Source organism: Zosterops lateralis (assembly GCF_965231275.1).
Source record: "Zosterops lateralis genome assembly, chromosome: 5".
Taxonomy (NCBI): Eukaryota; Metazoa; Chordata; class Aves; order Passeriformes; family Zosteropidae; genus Zosterops; species Zosterops lateralis.
This window is the reverse complement of record NC_139766.1, coordinates 59,351,632-59,363,702: the sequence shown is the minus strand read 5'-3', so window position 1 is coordinate 59,363,702 and position 12,071 is coordinate 59,351,632. Positions and strand designations below refer to the sequence as shown.

At 36.0% G+C, this 12,071-nt stretch overlaps 1 protein-coding gene across 3 annotated transcripts in view; it reads right to left on the bottom strand.

Annotated features, from left to right (window-relative positions):
• The window catches only part of LRBA (LPS responsive beige-like anchor protein), a gene marked incomplete at its 5' end in the record, with an annotated part of 363,200 nt that overhangs the window by 103,090 nt on the left and 248,039 nt on the right, over positions 1 to 12,071 (bottom strand). For all 3 annotated transcript variants that reach the window (XM_083862452.1, XM_083862454.1, XM_083862453.1), the window contains one exon: positions 11,944 to 12,056. In XM_083862452.1, the coding sequence (XP_083718578.1) occupies positions 11,944 to 12,056 (113 nt within the window). The remainder of the gene's footprint in view (positions 1 to 11,943; positions 12,057 to 12,071) is intronic.

The window sequence follows — 12,071 nt, the reverse complement described above, 5'->3', positions numbered from 1 at the left end:
GAATTATACATTACACGAATGCACTGATTTATTGTGGTAATAACATCCACCTCATTAAAAGATTCTGCTTTGCTGCAGTTGGAGGGCTACATATTGTTTACTGCTATAAATTAATGGCAGTGCACAGAAGACTGTAGAGCCCTTCTAACAATAGATCTGTAATGACAGTGCTGTATATCACAGCTTCCCCAGCAGCTTCATAATAAAATGGAGACAATGTATTGGGCTAATACATTCTACCAGGCAGGCCCATATTTTTCTGACAACTGCTTCTAAGGGTGAGGTGATTCTACTGTGTTACACTGCACTGGGCACAGTTAACTACAGAATAAAGAAAAAAAAAAAAAGAAAAAATAATTTAAATTTCTCAGTTAATTCATATCGCAAAATTAACAGGGAATCATGATCACATACTGTATTCCCTCCCCTGTGGGTAAATGCCAAGGGAAAAAGAGGAACTCTAATCTAAGCTGTGCTAGCTAGTAGCTTTAAGACCACAAATTTACACTGCTCAACATGGTTTCCCTATAGCTACAGATCTTTAAGGAAGAATGAGCTGAAAAGCTTTCATATCCTGAAATTCCAGAACATATTTTATTTGCAGCACCTCTTTTCCCAGAGGAAAATCAGATTTTAGTTCGCCAATAAAAAAAATGTTTATTTAGATGGAGAAGGGAAAATGAAAAGCAGAGAGAGAAAAATTCCAATGACCAAAAAAAATGGATGAGATTACAGAAGTAAAAACGAAGAAAACAATCACTTATGGCTGCAAAGTTTTCAAATCATATTGAAAAATGAATGATGTGTATGGGTTTCAAGTCAGCGTTCATTCAAAAAGAGGATCCAAACTGGGGCAAGAACTGGGGTAAGGTAGTTTTGTTTTCACTTTTTCCAAGGCATGATCACCTATTTTTTGGCCCAAAGTGGTTGTTATAGCAACATGTGCCACAACTATGAAAATTAAAATACATTCTTAAAACAAACAAACAAACAAACAAACAAACAAACAAACAAAAAAAACCTCAACAAAAAAACTTCACTTGATATTCTTTTTTAAGTACTCTCAAATAAAGGAATACCTCAAAATAAATAATTTCACATTTTTACCAAGAACTGAATATGGTAAATCTCAGTCTTTGGACCAAGTTGCTTACTTCCTTTGAAACATAACAAAGAAAAATGGTTTGCTGAAAAATAACTGAGAAAACACACTGACTCTTATCATCTACTGCTGTCAAATGTGTCCAGACACTGTGGTGTACAGTTTTATTTGTTAGTTCTTACTCTTGCTTTGTGCCAGACATTGGAACACTGACCCATCTTGCCTCTGCTTCCAGAAGAGGCCCTGTTGCACCCCACAAAAGAAAGGAGAATGTTCACTGCTCCTCTGCAGAGGGTAGAATCTCTCCTGGACTCTGCCACTCATCTTCAAGAATATGTAAATTTTGGAAAATTGCTAATGATTTTCAATAAACAGATTGAAGTCTTATAAAGAAAGAAGTACTATATGACTATTTACCGTCCTACATTTAAGAAGACAAGAGGTGCTTTTTATTCTTATTTAATGTGCTTTCATATTTTCAATAGCGTTGCTCTAAATATTTCACAACAGCACTATGAAAAAAAGAAAGGAAAAAAAAAAAAAAAAAAAAAAGAGGACAGAAAAAAGAAAAGTGCTTTTCTTTACACTGTTTTCTTACCCACATACAACCAGGTATTTTTATTCCTGTGAATACAATTTTCAGTATTAGTGAATCACATTTGGTAGCATCCTTGCCAAGTATGATGTTTGTTTCCCGTACATCTTATTTTCAAGATGACTATCTGGTTTTCATTACTGCTATTTTTCATATTGGGCCTAAAGGACCAGGGGGACCCTTAGGTCATCTCATCTAGCCTTGAGCTTGTGTGACAAGAGGTTAAATGCCTTTGTATCACATGATTTGGAGCCCAACTATTTACACTTGATTACAGCACAAGCTGTGTTTGGCCAAGCTGCTTTCCAGAAAGGCATCTGACTCCTGAGTACGTGGACAATCTGCTACTTTCTTTGGAAGCTTTTTCTACTGATAGTTGTTACCCTCATTCTAAAAAATAGAGGTATTCCAGTTTGGTTACGAATTCACTGGTGTGTTACCAAAGAGATCCCACTAAGCTTCTCTCTAACATAACGCAGAGTCTCTACTCACCCAGTATATTCTGAATTTAAACATACTTACAGAATATAATTAGGTTTTTTAATAAACTTAACAAGTGGAGCTCTTCAGGTCTTCCATTTTAAGGCATTACTTCCACTCTTAAGATTTGTCTGCTTGCCCACTTATTAATGTACTCCAACATTCAGGAAACTGATGTGTTGAGTGTTTCAGTGTTGGTTTTCTCCATGAACATGCCAACTGCTGGAAGCCCTGCTGCACTCAAACATTGTTTAGTTATTTTATGTATCACCAACACAAAACTGACTGAACGAGCCAGTACTTGTTATATTGTAGGACATCCTGATCACACAGTAAAACTCCTTTTTTCCCAAACAGAGATACAAAGACAAGATGCAAGGGTTTAAACTAAACCCAAACTTTATTCGCTTAGGTCAGCTGGGAAATATCTGGGAACTCACTCATATTGTGTAGATCATTACTCTCTCATCTGTCATTTCGGGGTTTGAGAACAGCCAAAAAATGCTATTCCCACCTCTCAGCCTATTCTCACTCACTGCTAGGCCTCACTATTCTTCCTCTCAGAAAACTGGTTTTCTTAAAAAGTAGGTCCTATCCTTTTCAGAGGGCATCTTACCTTTAATGCATATCTAACTCAAATTCATTAAAAAACCACATCCCAAAGAAAACAACAAACACAATTATCTGCTGAACTGTTTGAGCTGCCCTCATTGATCAACCAAAGTGTCCTTGAGCTGTAAGATTTTAAAAATGGAAGCAATTTATCAAGGAGAAAAGCAGCCCTTACCAATTCATTCACAAAAAAAAGCAGTGGTTTCACAGCAGACACCCCCCAAAACCTACATCAAAGACTAGGCTAGGAGGGGGATATATGAATTTTGATAAATCAAAATTTATCTGAAGACAAAGGGATAGAACTTGACAGAACCTTTTTATTCTTCCCCAGTGTGATACACAATAATTCTGAACTGATATGCTATTTTTTATTATTAATTGTGAATTGTATTTTAGTCCCTTAAGAACACAAGCAGCTACTTGAATTTCATGTGCTTTCTTAGTGAAATAAGGAATTCCCTAGTTGAACACTTCTTGTATACACAATGTTGAAACTGCAATAATTATGAATATTGGCAAGCGTACTCCACCTATTTTGATATAAACACATCATCACATTCTGCTTTAAAAACTTTCAAATACTCCAATTTCTATTCTCACGAAACTGAGAATTTGATAAAGGGCTGGAGCATAAGCAAAAAAAGGTCATGTGCATGCAAATTAGAAGTATTTGTACATATGGTTTATATTTCAGATGTTTTCAAGAGCATGCATATTCCTTTGAGACAGCAGGAATGGTCAGGAAAAACTGATCTTAAGATGGTCTAATAACTAGAATGTCTGAATATGTCAATATAAATAATACTTAATATTGCGAAAGACAGAAGATTCCCAAAGTTCACAGTTAAAAAATACGGGTCATAAGCTAATGTTAAGCATAAAAATAGAAAAAAACACCAAACAACTCTATTATGCAATATTAGTGATGTTTTAGCAATATGTCAGTGACAGGATATGCCTCAGGTCACTAAAATCTTGGAGGAATCTGAATTTAAAAGAAAAATCTCCATGCCTTCACAGTACCAACAATAGTATCAAATGCTATTACACCACCTGTAGCAGATTGCAAAACAATGCACTGCTGAACTGCAAACCAATTAAGCACACACTAATGAAGCACAGTAAGGTTTAATAAATTGTTCAGCACAACTGAATGTGTCGCACACTGTGTATCTGAGGTATCACTACACCCTAATGCTGCTGGGAAGCCAAATTGAAGACAGTTGTTATGTGTTGTACATTTCCAAGAGGTCAGGAAGAAAGGAAGCTGGATGTCCCTGGGAATCATGAGGGAAATCCAGCTGCTTGCAGGCAGTGAGGAGTGTATGGACTTACTTAGAAAACAACCCTGCCAGCCAAAAGCAAACATTTGCATGCACACTCCATGAATTAACCTGTCAAGTGAAAGAAAACCCTGCTCTGTTATTCACTTGCTTAACAAACAAACAAACAAAAAATCCTTTTATGGATTTTGAGAAACATGATTAAGTGAGAAGCCACACACACTTGAGTCATAGCAGGAGATGGAAACATTCTCTGTTCGCCTTCCTTTCACAGACCATGGTCCTCTGCCAACATATCATACAAGCCACAGAAAACAGCTGCCATTGTACCTAATACCAGATCCACTTAAGACAATCAGAACTAAAACCAGAATTCTTTAGTTGGTACTAAGAGCACAGGACCTCAAGTCAAAAGCTGATACATATTTGCTTTTTTTGCAGATTTCTGTCAGGGCTCACAAAATATATATTATTCTGCATCATATGTATGCACCAAGCCTGAGAAAAGGAGCGGCAGAAGGCTAGAAAGGGTACTTGGGAACGTATGAGGAGCTTTTTATTGTAATCTGTACTGTTTCATAAAACTATTCCAATCAGATTATATCAATCCTGAATACAAATAGTCAGCTAAGAGCCCATCAATGTATCTTGTTTCACACATCCATTGCTTTGCTCCTAAGGTGAATTCATCCATCATCTTATTCCCCGTTTCATAAGATATCCTGATTAGTCAGCCATCACCTTCAATACCATCAACAGACGAACATTGTCAGGAAGTTTTATCAGCTCCCTTTTCACACTCTTTTTCAGATTAGCAACTATGCTGAACAGTATAAAGCACCAAACAAACTTCTGGAATGTCACTTTGGAAACAAACCTCGTGTTTCTGATTCTGAGGCAGATTCAAGTGACTGGCTGGAAATGATATCTAAATTATTTTAATTAATCTTGTTAAATTACTCACCTCAAGCTTTTAGGATCATACCATCTTTTCTTAGTATTTCTTTTTGTATTGATTTTCTTCATTTGATGTACATTTTTATCTGTTGATGTTTGAGTTTTAGAAAGATCAGCAGATGTGTGCATCAAAGCCCACAGTCTGAGAACTAACTCTTAAACTCCTCCTTAAACAAAGATTATCATTATTTTACCATGATCTCATTTTCTAACCACTATTTTTAAATCTTGATTTTTGTTTGACTCCCAAAAGGTCTTCTGTTCCCAGGAGTTCGACCAATTCAGTTTTAGACAGCTCCAGTTAGGTGAGAAAATTCCCATATTTATTTCCCATATGAGTGCAATTTTTAACCATAGTGCTTGCTCAGAAATCTGAGTTACACAGATGTGTGCTGTAGCATCCATGATGTGCCGATTCAAATGTATGAATATAAAAAGGAAGAGAGACTGTATGAAGAGAATAACTTCCACTTTACATTAGAAAGACAGAAAACACACATTTAGAATGTCTTTGGCCCAAGACGTGTGTGTAATTACTTTATTTTGATTTCTAGTAGATTTTATGACCAGACATATGCCCCATGGTTTCTTGTGATCATTTAAAAGGTCATGAACCTCCCTCAGTTGATTTCCAGTTGTAAGATAACATATGTCCAGGGCACCTAAAACTGAAACAATTTTCAAGAGCAAGATGGACAATAACAGTAGATACAAACTTGGAATATAATTTTGAACATCTATGGTTAATTTCAAGCAACAGTATTTTGTATCTTTGGGAATTTCTACATTCCAAACAAATATTCTTCCTTGAAAAGCAAGATTAAGATTATTAAGTTTATTACCAAAATTATTCTTTTTGATCCTGTAAGCTTGGCTTTTGCCCTAATACCTAAATACAATTTTTTTAAAAAATTAAGAAGATTGCTTGAAGATCGGTAAGTGATCCTAGAAACTGATATATGCATCTGAGATACAAACAGTATGGTTCTTGTGGCTTCAGAAAATAAACCTCTGGTGGAAAACAAAGAGAACATGGAAGAGAAAGTAAGAATGGCAACGAGATGCATTCTATCATCCACTTGTAATATTCTTTAGAGAAGTTGGTGTGACACAGAGAATAACCAACTAAAGCCAAGAAAAAAATCCCAAGATGATACTATAAAAGGATGGTTATCACATTGTCATAGAGCAACATAAATTACCAGAATATTTTTTTGTAAATCTATCTACACTAAGAGTAGGATTTCAGAAAGTATGTTTTGATAAATCATCACAGAGATACATTTGGGTACAAGTTCCAGCCTCAGCAGGTCTCCACAGGAGAAACAGACCACTATGGAAATCACGTTTGTTAGAAAAAAGGTGCTGAGATAGATGCTGCATGAAGCTCAAATCAACATATCAAGTCAATCTCTGCCCTGAAAGTGAAACAAGAAATTGACACTAAAACCCAAACAGCTGAGTGTCTCTAAGTCAGCTTTAAGAACCCAATCGCTAGTTAATTAACAAATTGGTCTTCCTCGCTGCTGTGTCCCTGTTGTTCCCCCGACAGTCTCGGGGTGTCCCTGTCCGTGGTGCTGAACCCAAGGCGCCGAGGCTGGCGGGGACGGGGGAAGGTCCCTGACCGTGGTGCTGCAGACACGGGCTGGGGACAGAGGGACAGAGGGCTGCGGCACATTAGCCACAGACTCATGGGACCCTTTGCAGCTTTGTCTCCCAGTTTTGACAAGTGTGCTTCCGGAAATGATACAACACATCGGCTCAGCTGTCAGAAAGGACGATCGACCCATTTTATCACTCATCCATGACGGCATCTGGCTGACTGTCATTGGCATTCCAGAGTTTCATAACATCATTTTTCCCCATTTAGAACTGGGAAAAAATGATGTTATTAAGTCAAAACTTTCAAGGGAACATAACAGACTACTCAACACTTTAGTTTGTACTGCTTCTAATTACAAAGCAGATTATCCAATCTAAACAAAGAAAGCCCATAACAGTCCTAAAGTTCTAGCACTATCATGGGATGTGGAGTTAATAATCTTGCACAGCTCCCTGCAAAGACATTCTTTACAATTCTCATCCCACCTTCCCTTTTCAGCTCTCTGTATATGCAAAGAAACCAGATCAGGAAAAGTGAGTCTTCATTCTCCCAGCTAGATTTTGCTCTTTCACGGTTTCCTAAATGGAATCAACACCAGAAAGGTTTTGCTCAGAGTACTTCCTGTTTGTATGCTTCCCTTCTCCTCTAAGTTTCTCCCAGTGTGGTTATGTCCAATGTTCAAGTTCACCAACCTAAATTTTAGAGAGGATGAAGTGCTCCTCTCCTCTGAGAAGCAACTTGTGTTTCACAAAAAAAACATGAAAACTTGTTGCCTGAAAAAGGAGAGGATCTGATAAATATACTTTATACTAAAAATATCAAAATCCATAACAGAATATAAAATGAATAATGAAAAATGTGTGTCCTTTTCAGATATCACTGATATCCCAGCTACCATTCAGGATGGCTTTAATGCCTCTAACATTGTTTCTTGAGATATCCAAAATTCTAGAAAATTTAATGAATCTACTTGTAAGTACCACAGATCCCACTACGAATTTTAAAATATTTTATTTCCTGTAATGTCCTGTTTTAAGAGGGGATTCACATGAAGCATCCTGAGAGGAAAAATATTCATCCCTTCGCCCTGAGGTTATCCTGTCTGACTTTGGAATAGTTTTTAACAAAGTGGTATCTTTCCTACCTGAAATACCAGTGACAAGGTAGCCAGGACAGGTGCTGAGCACAGCAGTACCCAGCCTCAAAAGTTTCAGCACCTAAATTCCAGATGTAATTGCCTATCAAAACAAATCACTGCCATTGCACCCACTCTTGTTATTTCTCACACTGTTCCTCTCATCCTCCTTTAATGTCCAAATTTTGAACACTCTTTACGCTTAGAAGGACACTGAGTCCTGGTGAGTTCATCAGTTTTAACTGCACTACTTTTGTGTGCATTTGGCAGGAGCTGAATAAAATGTAATTTACATTTCCTACATGAAAGCACTTGATTCACAGAATATCTGTACAAGTTTTAATGCCTATCTAGACAAAAAAAAAAAATCTTTTAAAAATTTGCAAAACTCTAATAGGTTACACTAAACCATTTTTTAGCTTCCACCTCTTTGCCAAGAGGTAAATAACTAAGCAAATTTCATGTCCATCCCAATCTGCTTCCACACGAGAGAAAATATGAAGCAGAAGATTTATATGCAGTGCACTTGTGCACCCTGGGCACCCTGCAACAGAATTCAGGCTGACATAATAAAGAACACCCAACAGCAAAGTTCACATCAGAACAACAAAACTATTCTAATTTTTCACAGTAAAAAAAAATCTATTACTTCTCTTCTGTCAAGGTGTGTTTTATATTAGTAGCTCCCACATACCAATTAAACACCTCACTTCACTGAAGGTGAGAACTATTTGTTGCTTTTGTACACTTGACTGGAAAAGAAGTCATTACATACATAACAGCCTCTATAAAATTGATGATGATTTAGCAAATATTGCATGGAATAGATAAAAGTATGAATAAAAATATTATTATGTACACATGTAGCTATAGTGCAGAGAAAAGAAGATTTAGGAGCAGCATAAATTTCTTCTTCCAGTAGTGTCAGTTTATGATCCTACACAAATGTTGTGCCTTATGAAAGGAAAATTATCAACAGCTCCTTGCACACAGCAAGATCTTGTAACAAAGTTTTGAGAGTATAAAATCATGCTTCCATATCTCAGTATTTGCCATGTATTTTTACTTCTATTCTCTTTCTTTATCCAAGTTCAGAAACACAGTGTAATTTATAGCTTCCACTGAATAAGGAAAAGAATGTGCTTATGAATAACACAAGTAATGCAGAAAAAGCCACACATTCTGGTGGGAAACTGTGCCTGTTGTATAAATAAAATATATACCACCATAAATATAATATGTAATGCTCATTCCCAACCATAGTCACCTCTTAAGGAATAAACACTTGAGTCAAAGCAGGGTAACAGACTGGCAGTGCACTCCTGGCATTTGTCAGGAGCGTTCCTCAGGCTGACAGCAATATTAACCACAATCCATTTCAGTTGCTTTGGTTTATCATTGTGTGACTGATGTTCAAAACAGTGCCATAAGAAGCTGCTTACACAAAGTGTTGGTTTAACCTACACTCTGCAGCTCTTTAAATCTGTACTAACTGTGGACTCCTAGCTGACACATTAAAAAAACTGTTACTTAGATTTGCCACTTAACTTGCAATTTCTCAATTATTTTTAAAAGTAAATTCTTCATTGTCTTTGACAGCAAAAAAAAAAAAAAGTAAAAACTTTGACGTGACTTCCTTTCTGCCAGATCAAAACCAAAGTTTTTCTCTTCTTTACACAGTGGGAGCACTAAACTCTGATGAGTTTCTGGCCATGCATAAAGAAAGGAAATAAATGACTGCTAAAATCATGTAGACATTTAAGTGAAGTATCTTTAAATATTTAAACCTTTAGCAGTGCAAAAACACACACATACTACAATCCCTAGTTAGCACATATTTGGAAGCATTACCCTCAAGATAATAGTGCTGCAATGAAAATATCACAAGATACATGACATCCACAGATTTTCATTAGCATTCATAAAACATTACCAAGGTCTTCCAGATACTTGTCACAAATCCATCATCTGACACAAAAGTTTAACATCTAAGCTACATGGAGTTGTTACTGCTAGAAATGCCAAAACAGTAACCAAAACTTGAACTGCTTTATTTGAAATAGGTATGGCATAAACACTCTCACTCTGTGTGTGTGTGTGTGTGTGTGTTTATTTATATATATATATACAAAAATTATGTGCTGTTTAAGGTTCTCAGTTTTCCAGCAGATGCTTGAGAAGATTGAATGTAGACAGAGACGCAACCCAAGTAATGTCTCCCTCAGCACCAGCAATGGAGATTCCCTCAGAACTGAAAGCACACTTAGCAATCCACCTCAAAGACTACTTTCATGAACAGAGAAATCCATATAACCAGTCAATGTTAATAAAAAACCACATAGGAATAGAGCAGGTTTGCTATCCAATCTCTCAAATGGAGGTAAGTGCAGTACCTAACTTAAAATGGGAAAAAAGTGTTCTGTTTCAGGGAAGAAGAAAGACCAGGACTACAGTGCTGATTGAATTGACTCTTTAAATGAAAATACAATTAAAAGGAGACTCTTCAGAAGTACAGCACCTGGAGAATCCTTTTCCTTGTCTTTAATTATTTCAGCAATGACATGACCTATGCAGAAGCATCACATAACAAAAATTAATGGGAAATGAGGTTGCAAAAATCATGTCATTACCAAGGAATTCATTAATGATTAGTGCATTTAATTTATGTACTAACTCAAGCTACAAAAAGCTGATGCTACTTTAAGTTTTCAATGTTGATTTAAGTGCAAAGCATAAGAATACTTTAGCTTGGTGATAGATATTTTTGGCTGTAAAATACGTTCAGATACCTTCTGGCCAGGGGATTATTAAATAGCATTTAGTGAATTCCACAAAGAAAAAAAAATTTAAATGAATATATGTTTAACTTCTAAAGATTTGTTAAAATATACAGTATGTGCAGGTTTACCCATGAATGTGGATCTGTGTCATCCAGACATTCTAAGAAACCTTAGTTAATGACTTATTCACATTAAGTAACACTATTAGGAAAAGTTGCAACAATAGTTGCAACCTCAGAATCTCTGCTTTGGTTTTAAATGTGTACATATACACATTCAAAAGAAATGGTACAATCTTCAAATGTAGATATATATACACACATATTCAAATATATATATATATACATATATACATGTGTATATATGTGTGTGTTTACTTGTCTATATATTTGCTGACTATACAGTACCTCTTTTAAGGCTAAAATACTAAATTAGTAATAAAACCTTTTCACAGACCTGTGTTTAGTTTAATCAATTGCAAACTGAAAGCAAAAATTTTAAAGCTGTCATATTTCCACGGAAATTTTTTTAGTAGCAAATTACCAATTTATATGAGACTTTAAAGAAAAAAAAACTATAATTAAAATACTCTCTTACCTTTTCTACTAACTAACTATATTGATCCATGTGCCAACCGTTTCCCACATAAGCTACCTTTTAGAAAAAGATCCTGCTTGCTGATCAGTGCACTCAGCCTTAGTAGAGAAAATGAGAGATACTTCTACTTCGGAAAATGAAATAGTCCTTTCTGGGAAAGCATTGCAAGAGAATAAACATTCTATCAACAGGCTGTATATCGAATCTCCAAACAGGGTGGGGGGTGGGGAGTGCTGAAAAACCCACAAGGCTGCTCTGCCAGAAAAGAATTGTTCAGAAAAATTGTTCAAACCTGCCAATGTCTGTCTGACAAAGGACAGCTGCATTACTCCAGCATACCTGAAGGGGTACACAGAGGAAGTGATAAAATAAAGCTTCTACTCGCTGGAATACAGGCAGTGATTTAAAAGTACCTAAATTACAATGGTATCACAGGGTTTGCTACTAAAAAAAGCACGATTCTCATCAGGAAAAAAACTCAAACCCAAAAGGCTAATTTTTACTCTTTAACAGCCTCAGCATCTCTAACTTCATTAAAATTTGAAATGAAATGTAATGTCTATATTCCAACTAGTAGCACCTTCCAATAACTATGATTAAGTTGATACAATCAGAAGCAATAAGAATGCATTAATAATTCATCCTTACACAATCTGATTCCTATTATCAGTACACACATGAAGAAATGAAACACTGTTATTGGTCATACAAGTAACGTATTAAACACAGCAGAAAATGTTTGTAAGACTGCAAACTACTATGATAAAAATATAAAGGTATATTTGATGACAAATACCTTTGACAAATCCCTGAAGTTGCTAGGAAGTGTAAGGTCCAACTCCTCTGACTCATAGTTGGTGATAACCCAAGGGAAGACAGGGTACTGATTTAAATCATTGTAAGTTCGACCTAACAAACAACAAA